The sequence below is a fragment of the Colletotrichum tamarilloi genome, assembly GCF_030869305.1.
Source record: "Colletotrichum tamarilloi strain Tom-12 chromosome Unknown Scaffold_8.1, whole genome shotgun sequence".
NCBI lineage: Eukaryota > Fungi > Ascomycota > Sordariomycetes > Glomerellales > Glomerellaceae > Colletotrichum > Colletotrichum tamarilloi.
The window spans coordinates 983,975-1,008,092 of NW_026849391.1; the positions used below are offsets into that span (position 1 = coordinate 983,975).

Consider the following 24,118-nt stretch of genomic DNA (forward strand, 5'->3'; position numbering starts at 1 on the left):
AAAAAAAGCGAATTTCGGACAATGAGCCATAGTAAAGCTTCATCAGTGGTTTTCGCCGCGATACTCTACTTAATTGTCTGGCCACTGAAATAGTTGGAAGGTGACGAGTATCGATCACGATTTACTGGACTGATATGAAATACGGTAGACCAATTAAGTATGTGATATCCAAGTGGTTTCTCCTGTCAATCTGTAGCTCCTACAGGAAGAGGGTGGAAGTTGTACCTAGCTCATGGTCAGACCGAGGCATCCAGACAAAACTTCATCAAGCCGCCCTGTATATCGGATCTACTCATAGGGTGACTTTGATGTCATGAACTTTGGCTGGGTCCCATTATTTATGACACGTCAAGTACCGGAGCACTTAACGGACGATGACTTCCCGCAATGCCCACCTTTGGGATGTTGCTTCTGATGGAACCGTTACTGGAACCTGCACTACCCTCGTGGCAACGAGGTATTACAGGAGGATTTGCCCCATCTAGACTTCATGTTTACGATGTGTTTCGTTTCTTTCGGAGTCGCCCCTCATGCGGGCCATTTGTTGCACCTTATTTTACCAAAGTGAGAATTGACGTAACAACCAAGATATGGCCAAGAACATGAACGCAAATGTTTTGGCTTCTTTCCACACAAATTCACTCCCTTCAGAGCTGTGAAAAATACATATCAGCTGAAGAGATCGAATTGAGGTAATGCAAGGCTGGAAGCATTAAGAGCCGCATCTTTGGAATTGGTTCGATTTTCGTAAAAGATTAAAACCGAGCATGGTCTAGAGGCTAGGTGCCTGCTGCGAGACAGAAGATTCGTCTGATTCCAGGCTGGTACTGAACGGGCTGCTGTCACTACGTTCCATGCTGTGGAAGCTTGAGATCTTCTTCTCGTGGCATCGGTAGTGAATTCTCTTACTTGCTAGACTGTCCTACTTCAGGGCTCTGAGATCTGCTTTTCAGTCGATGATTATCAAAGACACCCTCTCTTACACCTCCTTGTTGTACAAAAGTCCAGCGGTAGCCAGGCAGCGTAAACACGTACACATAAGTTATAAGTATGCCAATATATCGTATATGAACCTTTACTGGATACGGTTTGGTGTTATCTGAAGCCCTCAACTCAAATTCGAAGCCTTTGGAGACTCCAAAATCAGGTTCGCAGTCTGCTCCTACGCTCATCATCAGTCTGCAAGATCCTGTCACTGGGTGGAGGAACTATAATGATGTTATAATCAGTTGAATATGACGCTGCAAACCACAGCAAGAATCAGGTGAAGAAGCATTCAATGTCCTCTTCTCCCTATTTAATGCCCGAGGCTCGACACGAGTGCCGTCCAGATACTCCATCCACTCCCGAAGAGAGCTTCCGTTGCTACAACAATTTTGCTTCAGTGAACATGCTTCCCTCGAGAGACGCATCATGGAAGAATAGGAATGGCCTTGTATCAAATTATAGGAGCTCTATACCAAATCGATCTCCCTGTGGCACTATATGGTGATGTGCAGTCAGCCAAGGCAACGCCTTTCTCCGTGCCACTGGAGCTGTTAGAAAGAGGGTTCTAAAGATCAGTGTCAAGAGCACCATAAATATCCGGACTCTATCTCGTCCACTTCGCTTTCACATCTCGAGCCCAGGAGTAATCTTGAACCTGGTACCTGTGACTTCTAATCACTGGCGTGCGATCTTCTATAATTCTTCCCTCCCCCCTAAACACGCGTGAGTCGCGACCATGTTGTAAGTCTCTCGGTAATAGCCACAACACAGCTTAGATCCTCCCCTCCGCACCATAAAAAAGTCATGTGCCTGACATCGTCACAAAGGACGAGGAAAGCTGAAGAAAACTTCTACCGTGAAGAAGCAGAAATTGCGGGTTTTGGTGCCGGCGGCGATGCAGACACAAAGCAATCGCGAGATTAGAACCTTACTTGACTTAAGGAACTAGATTATCCCGCCCTCGGCTGCCGACCCATATAAGATCCTGTACTACGCCTCAATGATGGTACGATATCGGCAGTGGCGCTTCTGTCTTTCATGACGCCACTGGTGGATGCTCAGTTCGCGGAGGGTTCGTTGTACTGCCTGTGAACCTGTGTCCGATCCTCAAATGTGGATGACGTGGAACTTGTCCACCAACTACATAATTAGCTCTAGTACCTTTCCATCCTCTCAAGTATATTCCTCAGTGTAGTAGTAAGTGGTAGAGAGAGGCTTTGAGGAGTGTCAGGTGAACTTTGAATCAGGTGTGCCTATCTCTTGGCTGTTAGTAGGAAGCCTGCCTTAGTAGTCAGCAGCGACCTGAGTCACAGCTTGCATGAGCACAACCAATGGTACCAAAGCCACCGGAGATTGATGGAGTCCTGATATTTTTCAAGTACCTGAGATGCCTCACTGGCAATCTTCGAATATATTGGTCTCTGGCGCCTGCTGCTTCGTCAAGAATCTTTGTTGACAGTTTCCGGCATGCTTGAATAAAGCACCTACTTTCTGTGTGTTCTCCGTCATCTCGAAGGTCTACTTTTCCTGCGCACAGGTATTCCATTGTTTATCCCATTGTTTATCAACCACCCTCCGTCACCGGGCATCTTACAATCATGTACATGATAGGTTTACTTTCACTTTTGTCACACTATTCTTCAGTCACATCCTAGAGGCACCTCGCTTCATTTGAAAAGAAACATCTCACTAATCAAGTTGGGGCAGCACGGCAGAGTAACATCGTCAAATCCGTGATATCATTCAAACGCTTATATCTAACCAAAACCTCCTCCAGTCCAAAGACAAGTTTTTCTTTTCACCACACACGTAGGGAGCCCAGTGCGGCTCACCACCAATCTCTCCCTGGGTCCTCTCCTTTTTCGGTACATATTTACAACCCTTTACAACTTGGAGAAGACAGTCGGCACGCTACCGCCCATCTCAACAAGCGTGCTCTTGTTCCTCACCCACGCCTCGAGACCCTTCCGTCCATTTTCCACACCAACACCGCTCGACTTCCACCCGCCGACCGCCATCTCCGCAGGCGACTCGCCCCACGTGTTGATCCAGGTAATACCAGCCTCGAGCTTCTGAATAACACTGTGGCACTGGTCGACGTCCCGACCAAACACGCCCGCCGCGAGACCGACGTCGGTCGTGTTGGCCCGCTGCACAGCCTCGTCGACGGTGTCATACGTGAGAATGCTCATCACGGGACCGAAAATCTCCTCCTTGACAATCGTCATGTCGTCAGTGCAATCCGTAAACACGGTCGGCTGGATCCAGAACCCAGACTTGTAGGCCGACGGCAGACCCTTGGGTTGCGTCGCGCCGCCGCACAGGAGCGTCGCCTTATCCTCCATGACGCCCTTGCGGACGTACGCCTGCACCTTTTCGAGGTGCGTCTTGCTGTTGAGCGGGCCAAAGTTGGTGGCCGGGTCGAACAGGTCGCCCGCGCGGACGTACTGGATCTTCTCGAGCACGAGCTTCTCAAACTCGGCCTTGATGGCCTTGGGGATGAAGACGCGCGTGCCGTTGGTGCAGACCTGGCCCGAGCTGTAGAAGTTCGCGAGCATGGCGCCGTCGACGGCCTGCTCAATGTCGCAGTCCGGCAGGACGATGACGGGGCTCTTGCCGCCGAGCTCCATGGTAACGTACTTCATACCGCCCGCCGCCGCGCCGGCGACCTTCTTGCCCGTGCTGACCTGGCCCGTGAAGCTGACCTTTGCGATATCCGGGTGCGTCGTGAGCTGGGCGCCGACGTCGCCCGCGCCGTAGACGACGTTGAAGACGCCGTCCGGCACGCCGGCGTCGCGGTAGACGGAGGCGAGGTACTCTGCGTGCAAGGGGGTGAACTCGCTCGGCTTGTAAATCATGCAGTTACCGGCAGCCAGGCACGGGGCCGACTTCCACAGGGCGATCTGGATGGGGTAGTTCCAGGCGCCGATGCCGGCGCAGACGCCGAGGGGTTCCTTGGTGGTGTAGGACCACGCAGAGGGCCTGAGGCGGAAGGATTCGCCGTTGAGGCCGCCCGAGGCGACGAGGTTGGCGTAGTACTCGAGGACGTCGGCGCCGGTGACGACGTCGACGTACTGGGTCTCGGAGAAGGCCTTGCCCGTGTCGAGGGTCTCGATCTTGGCCAGCTCGTCGTTGCGCTCGCGGAGGAGGGCGACGGCGCGGAGGAGGATGCGGGAGCGCTCAATGGGCGGGGTGGCGGACCAGGAGGGGAAGGCCTTCTTCGCGGCGTCGACGGCGGCGTTGATGGACGCGGCGGAGGAGGTGTGGATGGTGCAGACGGGCTTCGCCGTCGCGGGATCGATGGATTGGAAGGTGCCTGGGGATTCCGTGTCCGGCTGGGGCTTCCCCGCATAGAAGGTGTGACGATCCGCCTCCTGCTTCTGCTCTTGTGGCGCCATGTTTGATAATGAGACTTTGGTTTTTACTTTTGGCTCTAATTGACTTGTTTGGTTGGCTGGCTCCTATATTCCTGGGGGAGGGGTATGGGTGAACAAAAAAGAGCTATGCTGGCAAAAACGAATGATACACTAGAAACGGGAAGGAATTTCTGCAAGGTAAGGGGATGGGGAATTGGGGTATAACGGGATGCGATACAAAATTCCAACAAGACGATGCCGGGGATGGGATGTCGATCGGGGTAGACGGACGGCGACACGGAGGACGGAGCGTACAGTTGCAGTTGCAGGCTTAGAGGATTTTTTTTTCTTTTCGACGGTCGTTGAGATCGGAGGGAGATCGGGATCGTACCACGGAGGAGAGGCCGGGGACCTTATCTCGAGTTCAGCTGACCAGAGTGGGTAATGGGCTGGCAAGCCGGGGTGTTGCAGATTTGCCGGGCGACACCCATGTTGCCCCACTTCGTCGGCGGTGTGATGTCATTAACCGTACGTCATTGGCCCTTCGCTCCACCCGGATGCAACAGTTTTGTCTCCACCCATTCAGTCTCCCAAGACGATGCAAGGCGGTACGTACCTGATGGGACCGCGGTGCGTGCGTTGGTGCGGTGCACATGCAGCGACCAAGAGGAAAAAAAAAAAAAAAAAAGAGTCGCCTCCACTAAAGAAGTTTCAGCCTTCAGGGTCCCTTCACATTTGGAGATTGGAAATTTTTTATCTTGCATCTCTGACCACCCTGTCTTTGTTTGCTGATGCGATATGCAGACGCTGCTAAGCTTTGACAGATCATATCCAACAATGTGGCTGCATTCTGTAGGGCCGTCAGATCCGTTCTTATCCCGGGCCCGGCCGCCAAAGTCGAACGACCACCTGCGCAGCCGCGGTACGACAGGGGACTTCAGCGACGAATTGGCTGCATCTCATTGGCTACCCAGCCGGGTGGGCGAGCCACAATCGGGAAAAAGATACGGCAGGCATGGCGGAAAAGATAGACTACCTACATAGATACGGGCGATGCGAGACAGATAGATATCTCAGATATACAGAGATCGCCGAAAGAGTCTAGACTGGACCATAAGCCGCTTGGTCTATCTCGGTATGTGTGCGTCTCACACCTTGCCTCCTCAGCCTTTAAAGGCTAGGTTCGATTCTCTGAATCGTCGGCGATAACGACGAGTTCGTCAGATCATCTTGGATGCAACGGGTAGGAGAGTTTGCATTTGACATCAGACAAAGCCCTTTTGATAGTGGAATACGGGGTACCAAAGGGTAATTCCTGGAGAGTACCTGGAAGCTGGCCGACAGAGAGTCAGGACCAAGGTCAAGGTTGCCTTGGCACACCCAACCTGGGCTAGACAAGTCGGCGGGAACCCCGGATGACGCCGACGGTTGTGACTTTGTTGGTGGTGTGTAGTCAAGTAATGGTCAACCACTCATCTTCTGCCACCTCAGCCGCGCGGACGAGGCGATAGGTCAGACAGGCAAAGGCGGCCGGGCGAGACTCGAGACGAGGTTGTAGTCCAACGGACTCCAACGCCGTGTCACCGAGACAGGGCTGTCTGTTATCGACGGATAGAATCCGAATTTTAGCGCTGGATAAAGGCGGCATGGCAGTTTGGGGAATGTCGGGTGCAATTCTTGCATATGCAGCATATTGGTTTGTCTCAATTGCCTGGGATACCAGATTGTAGGTGTGACTGGTCGTTCATGTGCGCAGTCAGGCCCCCTAGCCAAACACACCACCAGCGCGTGGGATTTCCGTGGCAAGCCGCAAACGGGCGGAATTAGTCTGTTGCGTTGTTGGTCGATGGCGCCCACTCTGGTACCGAGCAGAAAAGGACGGTTCAACATGCCTCGAGGTCACGACGTTGGATAAAGAGGAGTCGAATGAATGCAGGTGAAATTAGATGCTTGAACCTATGCTGGTGGGACATTCCGCAATAGACGGATCGAGGAGTATTGGCCGGGTGAAGCAGGCAGAGTCGAATCGTCATGATTGGCCCGTGCCATAGAAGAGCATTGCGGCACTTGACTGCCTCTGGCCATTATTCGTAATTCTTTTTCAACGACGTCGGGCAGTTTCCACCAGAGTGGACATTCGAGAAGGGCAAGAAGGACTTGGCGTGCGTGGGAAAGCGCGGTCTCCCCCTTCTCTTCCGGGGCGGCGACGAAGGAAAGAACCTTGAGCTTGCCCGAGGCTGGTGCTGCCAGCTTTTTGGCGGTACCTCGTACCTTACCAGAAGCACGTCTTGAGCAACATCCCTGATTGGGGGCCTGCCGCCTGCGTCTTGCATGTTGCTGACCATGTTGGCTGCTGGGGACCAGGAGACGTTAGCTCGGGGTCGTTTAGTCTGTTTTGGGACTGTCGAGCCAGTGAGGAACCTTGGAATTTAGAAAATCCGGGCCTGCTTGCTGACGAAAGCAAGGATGAGGACGTTTTAGGCGGGGGGGGGGGGGGCAATTGAGTAAAAAATAGATAGAGGGCTGGTGAGAAAAGTACATGACACAATGTACAAAGAAAAAAGAGGATAAGACCGGCAGAAAAAAGGTCAATTGTCCAATGAGACGTCGGATCCCGCGCGGTCTCGCGCTCCCACGCCCGGATCTGTGGTGCCGCGGCCACGGTGAGCCCCACCTGCCAGTTGGTGAAAACGGCAGCGACAGGTGGCAGGCAGAAACACCCATAGAATGGAAGGATCACAGAAACTTGAGGAGAGACTCGTGCAGAAACCCGGCGAGTCATTCTCAATGCCCTCGAAACCCGCTTTTCTTCATGGGCCCCACCACCCACTTTCGCGGGGTCCGTCTCCACCGCCCTGCGCCTTGCCCGCCTGCCGTCGTTGCTGGCGCCGGCGCTGGCCTGGTGCGATTGAAAGTCGGTCGGTACCTTCCACGCGAGAACAATTTTTTTCCTCAAGCGGCGGCCGAGTGAGGGAAACGAGGCAAGCTTTCTTTCTCGAGTCTTCCCGTCTGTCTGGGCTGCTTCTGTGTCTCCGAGGAAGGGCCAAGGATGTGGATGGGTCCTCCTCGTGTCTCCACGGTATCCTACTCCGACATGCCGACTTGCCATTGATCATTGATCATTGATAATGCGGCCGAATTTCCACTCATATCGATAGCTTCTGAACCTCCTTTGCCTTTTCTTCTTTCCTCTCCATCCTCATTCCTCTCCGTGTGTCATTCTTCTCCTCTTACCATCCCAAGATCTACCCCAACCTCACACCAAGATCGCCCGCGCGTTTCTTGGCTGTATTACCCCTCTGTAATACATTCCCCCGTGTGTACAAGTAGAAAAAGCTACCCCTCATCCTCTTGATTGGCCGGGTGCCCCGAGAATCTTACTGTTTGAATACCCTCATCCTCCATATCCGCCAAAATGTCCACCACTCAGCTCCCCGTCTCCGACGTCGACCGCTACGACTATGTCATCGTTGGTGGTGGTACCGCCGGCTGCGTTATCGCCTCTCGCCTGGCCGAGTCCCTCCCCCAGAAGCGCATCCTCTTGATTGAGGCTGGCCCCAGCGACTTCATGGACGACCGCGTGCTCGACCTGCGCAAGTGGCTCAACCTTCTCGGCGGTGAGCTCGACTACGACTACGGCACCACTGAGCAGCCCATGGGTAAGCCTCTTCTGTTTCCAATAGCTCATCCTACCTCCTGGGACAGCTCACTGACATGATTGCCCCTCACAGGCAACTCTCACATCCGCCACTCTCGCGCCAAGGTGCTCGGTGGTTGCTCATCACACAACACCCTCATCTCCTTCAGACCCTTTGAGTACGACCTGAAGATCTGGCAGTCTATGGGTGCCAAGGGATGGACTTTCCACGACTTCATGCGTCTCATGGACAAGCTGCGCAACACCGTCCAGCCCGTCCACGCCCGCCACCAGAACGAGCTTTGCCTTGACTGGGTCAACTCCTGCTCCTCCGCCCTTAACATCCCCGTCCTCCACAACTTCAACAAGCACATTGCTCAGGACGGCGCCCTGCAGCAGGGTGTTGGTTTCTTCTCCATCTCCTACAACCCCGATGATGGCCGCCGGTCTAGCGCCTCGGTCGCCTACATTCACCCTTTCCTCCGCGGCGACGAGAAGCGCCCCAACCTCACAGTTCTTACCAACGCCTGGGTTTCCAAGCTCAACATTAAGGGCGACACCGTCACCGGTGTCAACCTGACCCTCCAGGATGGCTCCAAGCGCACCATAACCTCCAAGAAGGAGACCATCCTCGCCGCCGGCGCCGTCGATACCCCTCGTCTGATGATGCTGTCCGGTGTTGGTCCTAAGCAGCAGCTCAGCGACCTCGGCATTCCCGTCATCCACGACCTGCCTGGTGTCGGTGAGAACCTTCAGGACCACCCCGAGTCCATCATCATGTGGGAGCTTAAGAAGCCCGTTCCCCCAAACAAGACCACCATGGACTCCGATGCTGGTATCTTCCTCCGTCGCGAGGCCCCCAACGCCGGCGCCAAGAAGACCTTCTTCAACCCCGACGGCATCCCCGACGGCAACATTGCCGACGTCATGATGCACTGCTACCAGATCCCCTTCACCCTCAACACGGGACGCCTTGGCTACGATGAGCCCAAGGAGGGCTACGCCTTCTGCATGACCCCCAATATTCCCCGTCCCCGCTCCCGCGGTCGCCTCTACCTGACCTCGGCCGACCCCAACGTCAAGCCTGCTCTTGACTTCCGCTACTTCACCGACGAGGAGGGCTACGACGCCGCTACCCTCGTCTACGGCATGCGCGCTGCCCGCAAGGTCGCTGAGCAGGCTCCCTTCAAGGACTGGATCGCCCGTGAGGTCGCTCCCGGCCCCAAGGTCCAGACCGATGAGGAGCTCAGCTTGTACGCCCGCCGTGCTGCCCACACGGTCTACCACCCTGTCGGAACCACAAAGATGGGTGACGTCCGCAAGGACCCGCTCGCCGTTGTCGACGAGCGCCTCAACATCAAGGGCCTCAAGCGGGTCCGTATCTGCGACGCTGGCATCTTCCCCACCATCCCCACCATCAACCCCATGTTGACTGTCCTTGGTTGCGCCGAGAAGTGTGCCGAGATGATCATCGAGGAGGCCCAGGAGACAGCTCGTCTGTAAAAAAAACCAAAAATCTTGTCAGAACTACAAAAGAAAGCGTTTTATGTGGAGGAAATGATCTAGAAAAGCATTTCTTTGTTTATTTTTGAGAGTTAGCTATCAGGCATTATACCAAATGATATCATGACTATGAACATTATCACCTCTATCTCTCGTTCCCCTCGATATTTGGTCGTTCGCTATGACATTGGAAACACGCATCGTGACTCCTTCGGTTGTTCGTACCGAAATGATCCGATACCACATCCACAAATCCACCATCGTGCATGAAGAGTTTTTTTGTTGAACTTGCGCGAAGACAAGGAGAACCAGGTGACCGAGCAACGCTTTGATCCAATTATCAGATTTCGATGCTGAACGTATGATCGGAATTTTCATGCATCGAGGTTGCCCACAAACTAAGGTAACTTAGCTATGCGAATACTCGGACGTTACCCGGTAATAGGGTGTCGTCGGAGTGGAATCCGCAGGATCCCCCACATAAAACCGACCGCCTCGAGAGCATCCGTCAACCGCAGATGCCGCGCCGTATATGGGTTTCCAGAATCCCACAATCGGAATCCATGACTAGTCCCAAGCCATCAGCCTGAGTGCGCGAATGGACAATGTAAAGTCGACCGACATCTTGTCGTCAAACATATCTGCTTCATACGGGTAAAGATCTCTGTAGAATGAATGAGGGGAGTTCCCGGGGGTGTGGTCTAGTGTCCCGTCCCAATCTGCAAGGGCGCGACGATCAGCACGCACAATCCCGTTGCCACCGAACCCTTTTTTTCCTGCGGTGAACTACCACCTACTTATAACGGACAGGTCGACCTCGATGATTGGTTCCCAGACGAAAAAAGTGCTCTTGGTCACCCTTCTCCTTTCGTATGGCTTGACTGAACTGGTTACCCTTTTCAGAACCCGGAATGAAGCGAGAAGCTTGTTTTTACGCGATGGGGAATTCGAATAGAGGGTTCATTCGGGTTTTGATATACGCTTGATTGGAGATCTCGCAGCGTTTTTGGACTTTTGCGCCGTCCATTTTGCCGTATCGTCACTTAAGGGCGTCACGTTTGGCGTTGTGGGCCTTTTCGATGGGAGCACTGGAAAAGGAATGATTCATGTTCCACTAACGTCGACCATCCTTGCCTACATGAGGCCTTCCGGTATTCCACTATCGAGTTTGACGCTTTTGGCATACAATTGAGTCGGGAAAGGAGGGTGAGAAGTAGGAAGGAGCTGCAGTGGTTGGCATGAATGTGCGAGGTCTCGTCTATTGGGCTATTTCCTGAGCAGGTCGACGTTCTTGGATGTCAGATCTCTTGCTGAAGATGGGAAGAGGGGAATATCATTGCATAAGTGTTGCATGTCTTTGAGGGTAGTTGGAGAAGATGATGGTTCTCAAGTTCACCCACTCGCCCTTTCAGCCAAGGCACAGCGGAGAATGACGTGCCAGGATGACATGGCCGTATGCCAACCACCACCACTCAATCCGTTGGATGACACAAACATGGATATGAGCCACGCAAATGTACTTCACATGCACTCGTCACCAAAGATGAGGTGTCTGATCGTGAACGCTCGTAGTCAATATGAACAAATCTACAGAGTATATGCTTGGTCAACGGCAACATGCCATCAAAATAAATACGTAGAATTTCCAATCCCCTTTCTCTCCTTCGTCCTCTTCTTCTTCTGTTTACTACTCTCCTTCTCTGATTACGCACTCGAGCAATCAGGTGACCAGGAGCTAAAACATCACGCCCAAGATCTAACCCGCCTCCTAAGCTCACGCAGCGCAAATGCTAGCCTGGCGCCCAGCCCCCTTTGCAACAACGCTCGGCACATCAGCCGCGGCGTCGAGGGTATACTCGTAAAACGTCTTGGGATCGAATACGGTGCCGGCGTTCTTGGCCGTCGTGCCCGTGGTGCCCTCGAAGACGTTGCCCGTGGCGCTGAGCTTGGCGCTGGCGTCGAGCTGGATCGGGTTCTTGACTTTCTCGAAGTAGCAGTTCTCCATGCGCATCTCGGTCTTGCCGCGGGCGTAGTGGCCGTACGAGGTCTGGCCGACGAGGTAGTTGTTGTAGAGGTGGGCGTGTTTGACGTTGTCGACCGAGGGGTTGCGTTGCTTGGTTTGGTCAAAGTAGTTGTGGTGGATTGTGATTTCGGTGTTGACGTTGTCGGTCCAGCCTGGAAGACGGGAGTTTGTTAGAGAAGAGGGGACAGGCGGAGGGATTATGGGTTTACTTACCAATGCCAAAGGCCTTGTTGTGGTTGCGGAGGATGGTCCAGGAGACGGTGAGGAAGGTGGTGTCCTTGCGGCTGTCGATGAGGCCGTCGCCGCCCTTTTCGAGGTGGACGTGGTCGATCCAGATGTTGGTGCAGTTGTCCATCTGGATGCCGTCAAAGTCCTGGGTCTTGCCCTCGTCGTCACCCTCGACATAGGTGTTGCCTAGAAACTCCATGTTAGTCATTCGATCTCGTGCCGGGCTGACCAAATCGATGGGTGTCAGGATAATTACCAATCTTGATGTTGCGGAAGATGATGTTCTTCTGGTTCTGGACGTTGAAGCCGCCCTGGTCAATCTCGGCAGTCGCACCGATGCCGACAATGGTCTTGTCGGACGAGACCTTGACTTCCTTGCCCTTGGGCGTGATGGTGATCTTGCCAGAGACCTTGATGACGTACTTGCCCGACATACCGGCGTACTTTTCGAGATCGGCCTGAGTCTTGACGGTGACGACCTCGCCGCCCTTGCCGCCGGTGGTGCCGCCATTCAGGGAAGCGAAACCGTCGGGGGTGCCGCTGCAGTCATCGTCCGCAGCGGCCTGGGGAACGGGCGTGGAGGAGGCCTTGACGACGGTCTGAAGGGTGGTCGGCGTAGGGGTAGAAGCGGGCGCGGCATCGGCAGCCACGGCAGGGGCGGAGACGGCGGCAGATAACTCCAGTGAGACGGAGCTGGCGGCGCTTCCGCCGGTGTACTTTGAGTCGATCCAAGATGTGGAGCCGAGGACATCGCCAATCTTCACGGCGGCGCTGATCTTCTTGGAGAAGCTGACGCGGGTGCCGCTGGCGCCCTTGCCGGTGTTGGCGTACTCCTGGTAGACGACGTTGTCGGTCGGGTTAGACCCCCACTTGGACCAGCCCGCGGCGTTGACGACGGCGCCGAGGTTGGAGTTTTGGACGACGACGCGGGCGAACGTGCGCCAGGGCCGGCCGAGGAAGGTCTGGCCGTCGCCGACGCCGGAGAGGGCCTTGACGGTGGCCTTGTTGATGACGTACCAGGACGGGTTGCTCGAAGAGTCGCGGCCCGAGGCAGTGATGTAGCCCTTCCCGCTGATGGCGATGGTGCAGGCCTCGAACCAAGCAATGGCCTTTTGACCGAAAATGAAGTCGGTGGCGCCCTCGACGTACGACTTGTGGAAGTAGTGCTTGCCCTGGTTGGAGAGGATGGTGTCCTGGTAGCCCTTGGCCTGGATGCCGTAGTACCCCTGCTGGTTACCGTAGGCGCTCAGGGCGATGGCCTGGATGCCCTTGCCGCGCGAGTTGACAATGTTGATGTTGTAGACCTTGAGGTTGTCGTTCTTGGCCCGGAACGTGCCGGAGGCGTCGTTGCTGCCGGCGACGTCGGCGCCGAGGCTGTTGGTGACGGTGACCTGGTTCTTGGAGTAGTCCTGGTCGTCGGCGGTGTAGCCGTAGATGGTGAGGGCGCCCTTGTTGGCCGGGATCAGGACCTGCTCGTTGTAGGTGCCTGGCTGGATGAAGATGACGGCGCCGCTGCTGGCGGCGTCGACAGCCTTTTGGATGGAGGTGTACTTGCCCCCGGACTTTGCGACGACCAGAGCGCCGGAAGGGGGGGATGTCCGGGCCGCGCCGAATGCGCCGGCCACCAGGGACGACAACAAAAGAAGGGAAGAGGCAAGCATTGTTGCGCCGAGGGAAGAGAAAATCGGTATAGGAGAAAAGAATGAAAAGAGTCCAGAGGACCGAAAATGAGTGCAAATGGGAAGCAAAGAACGGAAGGCTTCGAAACGAAGATCAAGAAGTGCAATAACAACTCAGAAGAAACAAGCAGCCTATACATTCACCTGGGTATACCTGACATTTTCTACTCTACGCTTTACGGAGCCATCCGAATTGTCAATAGAGAACACCTCCTGAATTGAGGTGATCCTTGGCAGAGACCATACTGCAACTCGCCCTTTGTGAATTTGTACCAATACGACTTTTGACCATGTTTCTTGGCATGCAGCGTCCATGATGTTTCAATAAGCTCAATCCAGCTCTAGCCAAATCCACCCGCGCGACTCCGGGGGTCTGTACGAGATGGCGCCAAGAGTCTAGAAATCGATAATATGTATACTTGCAACAAAATAGCAGAGGTCACCGTTGACGTGCGGGATGTAAAAGTCCTTGGGATCCGCCGCACGGAAATTACACTTCTGTTTGTGGGCGCGTCAATGGCTGAGTTTCAGGGGGAGCATGCCGCAAAGAGCTCAGAGCTGTGCCCGTGTTTGCTCATTTTTCCGACACCTGCTAGTCTGTCAGTAAGCAAGCCCCCCGACTCGCCCGTAGGCGCCGGTCCGCGGGGTGGTCTGGAGTCAGGCGTTTGACTCTGAGTGGGCAGATCATTGTCTGACAGGGCCCCAAGCATGGCAGGCAGGGGGTGCCATCCAAGCATATACTTAGTACAGTGGAGCCCTGTTTCCCGTTGAGAGGGCGATTCCAAGGTCTTGGTCTAGGGTTATGGCTGCGAGTGTTTCCAATTAGGAGAGCAGATCGCGGACAACTTTATCGGTTCCTGCACTTGATGGGCGGCTGGAATTGGTGAGCGTACGGATGTAGACATATCGTACTCCATACTTCGAGCATATAGTTCATTGAGAGCGATTGGCCAGAGAATCCATAGAAGGAGGTAGTTCCGTCGTAGTGAAAGCGAATGCGAGATCAATGGCCAGACGCCAGCCTCTGCCGCTAACGGGGTGCTGATTTCTTCCGATTTCATTGCAGCCAACATTGCCGAATTGGGTTCTCAAGTCGGCTGTCGATTGGCTCTTGACAACTCCCACGGGCTTTTCCAGGAAGTATCGTTCACAACTTTTTACTAATGCTAACACGAGTTGTCCTTCAGAGTGCCCTTACTTCTCACACTTTAAACAACAGCGAACTGAACAGACAATTCTTTTTGTCAATTCATCAAGTTAGTGCCTATTGTTTCTCTCCTGAATTTGAACAAAACTGGGAAGGGTGCAGTGACCAGAGTCAATATCCGAGGGCGTCGTTTACGTGAAACGAAATTGCTTGGCGCTCTTGTGGTTCAATAGGGGGCTTCAGGTCAGACATCTTACTGGTGCAACATCTCGCCAGTGGCCATTAACCCATTCGGTATGTAGCAACGATCATCGCATCAGCTTCTACTGACTCCGGAACTCAACAAATCTAAAAGACTACACGTGCGACAAGCGAAGAGAATGCTGGTTCAACATAAAGGCAGAAGAAGATGTATGAAGGTCATGCAAGTAGCGCACGCGGTACATCAGACACTTGGCAGCAATCTCAACAGCCGAGAGTTACGGCTTTACATTCGTTCTGCTGATAGATGATGCTCTAGTTGTAGACGATTTTGCAAGTATGATGTAGCGCCTGGCAGCCATTGGTGTTGCCCTCCCCGATCTCGGCAGAATGACGATATCTTCGTCTCTTAAATTAAATATCTCACAAACACAGCCCAAGCACTCGCAATAATTGCAACCAACAGCCCGAACGTCAAAGTAGTGAACCACTTCTTCGACGTCCGTCTCGTCAGCGGGTCCGCCTGCCGGTCCACAATCAAGGCCTCCTTCGCCTGTCTCTGTTTCCTAGTCAAGGTCATCCCCTTACCCAAGAATCGATAATCAACGATAATGTACGACAAGCCCAGCACAAATGCCCATGCCTTAATAGCAATCGCCACGGTCAGGACTTTGGAGTAGCCGTTCCCCTCCGTATCGTCTTGAAGCGCGCCAAAGACAACGTCCATCTAGATAGTGAACGTCAGTACCTGTTCCAAGTATTTTCAAGAGCAGAAGAGCAATGGAAGATTTCAGGAGATATAAAGGAGTTCCGCTTACAATCGTTGACCCAGAGTTGTTGAAAGCTCTCCACACCCCGAACGCCGTCCCAATCTTTGCCTGGTCCGCCACCAGCAGCGGGATACAAATTTGCAATGGCATCGAGTTGATCACGCCCGCCAAGCTAGAAAAGACAAGCGCCGCAAGTGGATGGACATCGGTGAACCCCAACATTGCGCAAGCAATAATCCACAACACCGGGGCTGTCGCCACGTAGTGAAACCGGTGTCCGTACTTATCTATAGCAAGACCGACAAACGGGCTCAGCACAATGGGCAGAATCTTCTGCGCAGTCGACAAGTACCCCGCCACCGCCTCCGTATACCCCTTCATGAAGATGATGTCGGCCGAGCTGGTGCTGAAGCCACCCGCGGCACCGCTCTGGAGCAGCTGCGTCGCGGGGAGCATCAGGTAGGCCCATGGCAAGGCGAACAAGACGTTCCAGGAGAAGCGGCGGCGATCCGAGAGGTTCTGCTGCTCGGCGATGGCGCGGGCTCGGCCCGAGGTTAGTCGAAAGCGAGGCGGGACGGCGAGGCGCTCGAAGGTCACGTAGGCGACGTTTACGATTAGGGAGAAGCCGCAGAAGAAGACGGGGATCCAGAATGTCCAACCGTACCAGCCTGTTCCGTCGCGGATGGGGATGGCGACCATGCCCGAGACGAGACTGACCGTGTTGGCGATGGCGGACTCGAGGCCGAAGGCGAAGGCGAGGCCTGATGCGCCGAACCAGTGGTAGAAGAACTTGAAATCCCGTCAGTCGAGATATTACCAAAGAGTGCTAACCATTCATCCCTAAATGAAGAGGACCAACTCACCTTTTGCGTAGCAGAGTCAAGCACCGCAATCCCGAACCCCATGAGCACATGCCCGCTCACAAGAACCCTCCAAAGCCCAACCTGCACCCCGGCCGCCGCAACCACGGACCCGACGAGGATCACGGCGGTACAGCACAGCGTAACGAGGTTCGGTCCCCACCAGTCGAGCACCAGCCCTCCAACAATGGGGAACACGGTGTTGACAAAGGCGTCGGCGCTGCTGATGACGCCAAACTGCGCGTTGTTTACGCCGAGCTCGTTGCGCAGCGTATTCTTGAGCGGGCCGAGAGCGGAACCCGTCCAGGTGTGTCCGATGGGGAGGGAGACGATGCAGAGGAGGGCGATCCATTTGTAGGACCAGGGGATTCGTTGGAGGGTCTCGTCTTCGGTATCGATGGGGGGCAGGTCGGCGGGCGAGATACCGAGGGCTTGGATGTCGATGTCTGGTTGTGTCTTTTCTTCATCCCGTACGGGGGCTGGCGCTTCTGGGGTGTCTGGCATCTTGATAACGGACAGTGTAGGCCACCAAGCAAACTCGCTGAAACTGTAGAAAAGTTTTATGGCTTGTGGAAACACTCACAAATAAGTCTCAAGAAAAGATATTATATATCCAATTCTCCGTCACACTTACACCAACGTCTCGGGCAGAAGGCCGAGCATCCTGCAAACGGGGCCTCCATTGATTGCTAGCCCTGCATCTTATCTGATCCATCTGACAAGCTCTACAGAGGCATTGATCTGATAAAATGTCGCAAACCCCATTTTAGCGCTCAGCGTGCCTATCACGTCCCTCTTGGTCTTCGTATGGTGGTCTTGGCGCTCACCGCCGCACCCCATATCAACACTTGGCATCGGTCCTTCCCAGCGTTGAGGAATCTTGGCAACAAATGTCAACCGCGCCCAAAGAATCCATGGGAGAGGTGGAGACTCCGTCTGGCGGCTCTAGAGAAATCTGTTGGGAAACTGGACTTTTTTCAATAGTCCATGATCCGTTTCTTGGGTTCTCCATTGAAAGTGTTTTCGGTTCATACCTCGGAGTAACACTCGTTAAAACTCAGGAATTCTTCATGCTGATAGTAAATAGTGCAAACGACAAGAATTCAGCCGAAATTTGGAGTTAGAATCGAGCCCCCAGGGTTGAGTTTATTGCTTTGAAATACTCAGACATCACCCGCATTTTGACGTAGATCTATCAAGATATGCATGGCACGAACTTAGTTCAAAGGCTCACCAGTTCAATGTCGTTCTTGTTTTCTTTCGGTATCCCGAAATTTCATACCCCTTCACTCTGTATCAGAAAGAAATTCCGGGATTCGAATTTCTCCCGACAGAATTCCATAGACAACCGTTTTCTTGGGCAAAAGTATGGGTGATAACTTCCCAATCTTTAGGTGCACCAATCAGCTAATCTTTTGACAATATCAAATGTCTTGGCTCTTCTAAGCTCTTTTGAAAAACACTTAAGCATGTAGCGCTTTCTCCTACTGTATATCAACAGTCTTAAGTTGAGACAAAGATATCCAGCATGATAAAGAACGACTGTCTCGATGGCTGAACGTCCCGTAGTCGATATGAATGATGTCTGTCTATCATGACCATGCACATACAGATATTCACAGCAATACTACTCGATGTTATGTACTAACAGTCTAAATGATGAAACGTTGACTCATGCCTTCCCGTTTAGGCCATATATGCTTCGAAGCATGGTGACACTAGGTAACAGCCATCCAAGCCCTTCGTAGCGCAGCTTTGAAGCTGGCCTCCGCCCGTATTTTGATGCCGCACAAGACAAACTGTATTTGAATGATCTCTATCAACAATCAAAGCAGAAATCGAAGCCTTTGAGCTCTGTCCACTTCTAGGCCTTTTTGTCAGACACTATGCCTTCCTTCTTTCACGTCAATGATCTTTTGTCTAGTCCAGCAACGCCCATGCTTTGTTGATAAAAGCCTCTTGAAGGTATGCAAGTCTTGTTTAGTGATCGCAGCTAAGAAAAAGCACAGTTTACGGCTCAATTCAACTTGACAAAATCTAGGGATGTAAGGATGATGGGCTCATAGGACCTTGCGCCGTGATCTAAGAAACATCCTGGGTTTGTTTCTTTGTACTTATAAATATTTTAATTAGAACCATTCTGTACAAACGCTTCATTGTTTCGGCAAGTGTATATTCAAAAAGGAACAAACTTCGAGTACATGAGCAGGAAAACAGTGAAGGTCTTGAAAATGAGAACCTCAGATCCAGCGTCGAATTTGGCCACCGCGGTTGAATACCCGGAGAGAATGGAAGCCGCGGGAGGCATTGGTGCCTGGGACACGGGCCCCTACTTAGCAGGCACGTGATAGGTCGTTTGCCTGGGTACCTATGAGAGAGGTGAACTTGTCCGCGCTGCATAGACCTAATCTAGATACCTCTACGGGTAGCCTCAACTTCGCTTACCTTCTACCTTTTCCCAAGCCGAGACTAGGGTTTGTTTTTATAAAAACCCACCTTCAATTTTCTCTCACACTCGCCATTGCGCATCTCCCTCGCCATTGCGCATTTCACTCGCGGTAAGTATTTTCATCTACATTAAATCATTGAGCACTTGAAATTCATTTACTGAGCTGACAGGATGCAGACAGTGCTACTCTTCAACTTGGACTACTCTTGATACCTACCTCACGCGAACATGGCATCTCAGTCCGGCCTGAATTTGCCGACTGTGCTAAGCAGCGTTGTCGCTCATCCCCTAAGCCAGCAACAGCTGGACGACAGCCAGTCTGAGCACTCGTCAGCTCTGACAGATCCGGAGGGTTACGCTCATCTCTGGGAATCCTCCGACAAGATACTTGAATTCTACGGCGCCTTACAATCCGACCCAACCGTCAGCATCTTGATCACTTTTCGAGAAATACTCTCACATCACGGGGCAACCGCGCTGATGAGTGACATCATGACGATTGGCAGAGATAAATCCCAGCTGAAGTCATTCTCGCGTTACCTTATCAACACCATTCTCAAACCCAGTAAGTCATTCTTAGTTCCATCTTCTAGCAAAGCAACTTCATTCATCAACTCGGCAATTTGAAACGAAATCGCTTCAGTTGGTTAACTACCACAACCAACTTGACCAACGATTGCCTTCAATCAAGTCAACTTGAAGCGCCGAGTTGAATTGATTGCGATGAGTGCAGAGCTGCTACTATCAGCTCTCAAAGTCTTCATTACATGTCCATACTAATAAATTTTACCTTCAATAGTGAAGCTTGCTGGTGTCGTAAGATCTAGCGCGTCCTCAACTGCGTCACCTAGTCCCGGTGCTGCCGCTTCCATTGCGCAACTCGCGGCCAGCGTGCAGCCGTCTGATAGAAACCAACAGCCAACTCTCAAATCGATCTGCCTGAAGCGCGATGGGTACCGCTGCGCATACACCCATGTGTACGATATCACGAATGCACGAGGAGGCCGTGTTGTGCCGCCAGTTGGCGCCTTTACCTCTAACACTCAACTCTGCCACATCTTGCCGTTGGCACTTAGAAGGTTTGACAACGCCAGTCCAGTTGCCAGAGATGCGGTGGCCAGAGTCTGGTATGCATTGTACCGCTACTTCCCTGAGTTGGAGGGCAAAATCGGTCCTGATACTCTGAACCAACTCGAGAATCTCATCACCTTCGACATGTCGGTTCACTACGACTACGGCCACCACTGGACAGCATTTGACCCTATTCCTGGCCGGGTAAGTCATCTTTACGAACACCACACTTCGTATATGTTTCGTTCTTTTTCTAATGGATTTGGCTAGCCCAACACGTACAAAATCCATCAGATGTCAGGATGGCCCGTCAGGTACCAACCCCCGGAAGGCCATCGCGAAGTTATGACCTTGGTCTCCTCAGACAACAGCATCCCGCTCCCCAAGCCAGAGTTCTTCAACGTTCATTACAGAATCGCGAAAATTCTTTATGTAAGTGGGATTGGGGCAAGGATTGAGGCAGAGATTGAGGATTCTCAGAGTGACCCTGAGAATCTGAGCCCAGATGGTTCAACCGACCTGGAGTCGATTCTATGCCGGAAGATGCTGATCAATGTTTAGACTGTCAAAATCTAGCGCGTGGATATCTGAGTCTAAAGGAAGGATGGGTCAGCGTGAACGGGCGGCTTCTGTCGTTAAGAAGCTATGTATGGGCTCAGGATGGGGAACACAAGCTGCACACTGGAAGTAGATGTAGATGCTCAGTCTGACTGTCCTACGGGACAGCAGAGGGTCAAGAAGACTTTGTACGATAACAAGACCAAGACGACGTAATGCATAGTATGAAGGAGATTCAATCAACACACAAAACGCATGATAAGATGGACAGTCTTTGTTGAGTCAGGCATAGCTTGAAGCCTCGAAAAATGGTCGCAGGCTCTCTACCCAAAACCCCCTGACCCCGACTTCTATGCAAGTCAACCTATGGCATGGGATCCTGCAAAAACGAAAAAAGAACCCCGTCTTTCTCGTACAAATTTCGTATGGATTGGGCGCGGGGCTCCGGAAACAAGACGCGCATAGAATGTCAAGACATGCGGTTCGGCGGGGCATTATCGGAAGGCATCAATATCCGACATCCAGACATCCGTAAACCCGCTTCGGAAGGAGGAATGCAGCCTGAAAACTTTCTTCCCGGCAAAAATTCCCGTGCAGTCTGCAAATGGGTCTATTCCACCTGCTGTACTACCAACAACGATGGCCAGGCACGCGAGCACATGCCATATGAAGAGGCCGTTGCCCCTCTGGTCTTGCATTATCGGAGGAGGATGCCTGTCGTCCTGGAGGATAGCTTTTTTTGCAGATGGCCTTCGGTGACGGATGCGGCATAGACTCGCGTGACTGCCTTCGAATTGCCTCCGGGAGTGGGACTCGGTGGCCGACGACCCCTCCAACCGCATTTACATACCCGCTGGAACTCGGCGTATCTGTAGTGAAAGCTGCGATGCTACCCGTTACATGGCTAATACTTTGGCGCATATGCAACTTATTACATGGCCGGGACCGTTCTCAACTGCACGAAGAAATCCTCTATGCATGGTCTAAAGCCCACATAGTCGAGATTTGGGGGCCGTTGGTAGTTGGATCGAACCCTCACCCTCTTGATATCGATGCTGTCGGACGTGCGGGTCCCCCGACGTTTCTCACAACGTTGCATGGTCGAGGTTCCGTAGCGAGCACGGTCTAGTCAGTCTCTCGCAGCCGATGATGAGGCAGTTCATCAGATCCCTGAAAAGTGCCCATCCGTAGGCGATCAAGAGGGGCAAATGGCGAGACATGCCGTTCTGTTGCCGCTCCAATCCGCACTCAAAGCCTTCGCCTGGTCCCAGTAAAGAGTTGGGTGGATTCACCGTACGCAGTAAAATGCAGCATGTGTGTAAAGACACTCAAGGAGTGTTCTGAAGTATGTTTCTGCCCCTATCTGCGGCTTCCTAAGCCTTTGCTTGCATGAGGTCAACGGCTATCGTCTCGAGCGCTGGAAGGGAATGCATCGAGTTGCAGCTTGGCAGCTTGCTTGTCTACAACAGGAAGAAAAGTAGCCTATCGGCAACAGGCCGTGACGATTTTGCCAAAACGTCAAAATCCAATCCACCATGCCAAGTGATGCATACTGACGGGATCTTTGCGTTGGGGAATGCGAGGGGTCAATGACCGAGGAGGCCAATAGATCTCATCAGTCAAGCACGTGGGATATACGAGAGCAGGCATTTGTCGATCCACTCCAACATTTTAGGTGGAGAGTTCAGAGGCGGCTCGCGGCGGGCCATGAGCCGCGGAACGGGACCCTGGACGGAAGAGAAAGGTGGTCAAGGCGGCATTGCGTTTGGCTGCTTTCTACTCCATCGCAGTGCATTTCCGGTGGAGAGAGAGAGAGAGGGACTGTTGCTGACAGATATTTGAAATTAGTTGAGATGTGATTCCTGGAGTCTTCGTTGGTGGTCATTGTGGTTCAGAACTGTCTAGTCAATTTCAAGAGAAAATTGGTGGAATCTTACTCAGCATTCAGACTGAGGTAGATCAGCGACTTACAGGCTTGGGCCTTGTAGTTGCTGGCGCATATTGATTGGACCAAAGTGAGGCCCGCGTCATGAGCCTCTATAATCTATTCTCTCTTAGTTTGCCCGGCTTTTGCAGTGTGGCGGACGGCCCGAAGAAGAGGCGGCACACCAACGGAAAGAAAGGTGTGGTACGAAGTCGTCAAAGGATGCTGAAACTGGCTGCAGGCGATGAAATTTTGCGATGTGGCGCGCGTGAGACATCCAGAATAACTCGGCGCGTGATGTTGTGGCACAGACCGAGAGATTTGGGCTGCCTCTGAAGGTAGGACCTACAGGAGGCCCCACCATTTCAAGGCTCACATACGAGTCCCAGTGTCTTTCCGAACATTGTGGCTCCAGCCGGTATCATAATTTGGGAACGTGCCATTGGCGTAAACAAGAATACATCGAACGGCATGGAGAAGTCTACAGACCTAACGGCAATGGATGAGGATATGTTGAAGTCGTAGCCACACGTCGTACGTGAACTAGAACCAATCTCGATCTGCGCTCGTTGGTATGGCTTAGCACGGCGTGTTGCGTGGTCAGTGGTTATCGACATGGAGGCCTAGCCGAGACCGAGCCAGTAGAAGAGGAGCAAAAGTGCAGAGCGGTGACACGAAGTCTATCTTGTCGCGATAGTGAGACGGCCAGCTGTCAAATGAAGCAAGTGAGCATGTGCTCATCATCTAAGTTAGGTTCGTCCGCTTACGGATGAGGGGGGAATTGGGGGAACCCCGACTGGCATGTTATCTGTGCCGAGCAACGATGCTTCCCTGCGGCGTGGATGATAGCAGCGGACAAGACCAATCATTGAGCAGAGTGCTTTTTAAAGCACAAACTCAGTCATGTCGCAATGCTGGGTTGCCGTCTGCGCTGCATGCAAGCGAATGTGCAAAGTCGCAGTTGCAATGGCGAAAGCACCGAGGAGCCCGGACGCGTGCTGAGCGGGCGGAACTCAATCATTTGGTTGATGGACGAGATGAGACAGGCGGGCAGTTGCAAGTTGCAAACAACCTTCCTCTTCTCCGAAGCGGTCGGTCCCAGTCAAGACTCTGACTTTTAGTAAATGTCTTTTGTCAAACACGGCCGGGTTCCAAAGGCTCAAGAGAATAGCGGGCTCCGACAGCGTTCCGAGTACGGGCGGGACGTGGCGCCGCCGGCTCTGGTGCTGCTTTTTGCCGGGTACAATTAGGCAGGGTTGATTGGGCCGAAGAAGGCAGACAACGCAGACTATCACGATCCGAGAGTAGTCACGGTGTAGTCGAGGCAATCCCTGGTTGCGCTAGAGCAAAATCAGATGCAAAGAGGCAGAGATTTCTTTTTGGGTTTCCACCGGCTGTCCACTTTCAAGGTTTTGGTCGACATGGAAGAGTAGAGTCAGTGGTTGAGACCTTGATGAAAAAATCTGAATGAGTTGGCGCTAATGCGATATCGCGGCGTTACTTTATTGAAGTTTTGGTACGATGTACGATATAGTCGTATGGGTACTTAGAATCAGAAAGCGAAAGGGTGTTGGAGATGGAGACAACTGAAGTGATCCACGGCCGCTTCGGTTCAAAAGTGCATGGAGTTGGAGAGAAGACCGTAGAAGGCAGGAATGGCCGAGAAAAGCAGGAATTGCCTAAGATGAGTGGGAGAGGCTTCCCACCCCGTATCGCAGGCGGCAG

At 52.9% G+C, this 24,118-nt stretch overlaps 6 protein-coding genes across 6 annotated transcripts; 2 read left to right on the forward strand and 4 right to left on the reverse strand.

Moving 5' to 3' along the window:
* Positions 1–2,870: 2,870 nt before the first annotated feature.
* On the reverse strand, positions 2,871–4,385 carry CTAM01_03654 (aldehyde dehydrogenase; the record flags this gene model as incomplete). The annotated part of the gene is made up of 1 exon (XM_060519686.1): positions 2,871–4,385. One exon carries the CDS (start codon positions 4,383–4,385, stop codon positions 2,871–2,873), a length of 1,515 nt encoding a protein of 504 aa, XP_060385892.1.
* Positions 4,386–6,427: 2,042 nt separating this feature from the next.
* On the reverse strand, positions 6,428–6,676 carry CTAM01_03655 (uncharacterized protein; the record flags this gene model as incomplete). The annotated part of the gene is made up of 1 exon (XM_060519687.1): positions 6,428–6,676. One exon carries the CDS (start codon positions 6,674–6,676, stop codon positions 6,428–6,430), a length of 249 nt encoding a protein of 82 aa, XP_060385893.1.
* A 1,082-nt stretch (positions 6,677–7,758) lies between these two features.
* CTAM01_03656 (GMC oxidoreductase) lies at positions 7,759–9,483 on the forward strand (the record flags this gene model as incomplete). Its single annotated transcript, XM_060519688.1, has 2 exons — positions 7,759–8,002; positions 8,075–9,483. The coding sequence occupies 2 exons, from the start codon at positions 7,759–7,761 to the stop codon at positions 9,481–9,483; spliced, it is 1,653 nt and encodes a 550-aa protein (XP_060385894.1).
* Positions 9,484–11,257: 1,774 nt separating this feature from the next.
* CTAM01_03657 (pectinesterase) lies at positions 11,258–13,395 on the reverse strand (the record flags this gene model as incomplete). The annotated part of the gene is made up of 3 exons (XM_060519689.1): positions 11,258–11,658; positions 11,720–11,920; positions 11,991–13,395. The coding sequence occupies 3 exons, from the start codon at positions 13,393–13,395 to the stop codon at positions 11,258–11,260; spliced, it is 2,007 nt and encodes a 668-aa protein (XP_060385895.1).
* A 1,775-nt stretch (positions 13,396–15,170) lies between these two features.
* CTAM01_03658 (uncharacterized protein) lies at positions 15,171–16,895 on the reverse strand (the record flags this gene model as incomplete). Its single annotated transcript, XM_060519690.1, has 3 exons — positions 15,171–15,488; positions 15,580–16,320; positions 16,395–16,895. The coding sequence occupies 3 exons, from the start codon at positions 16,893–16,895 to the stop codon at positions 15,171–15,173; spliced, it is 1,560 nt and encodes a 519-aa protein (XP_060385896.1).
* Positions 16,896–19,068: 2,173 nt separating this feature from the next.
* Positions 19,069–20,472, forward strand: CTAM01_03659 (uncharacterized protein; the record flags this gene model as incomplete). The annotated part of the gene is made up of 3 exons (XM_060519691.1): positions 19,069–19,405; positions 19,640–20,115; positions 20,182–20,472. 3 exons carry the CDS (start codon positions 19,069–19,071, stop codon positions 20,470–20,472), a joined length of 1,104 nt encoding a protein of 367 aa, XP_060385897.1.
* Between the last annotated feature and the right edge of the window lie 3,646 nt (positions 20,473–24,118).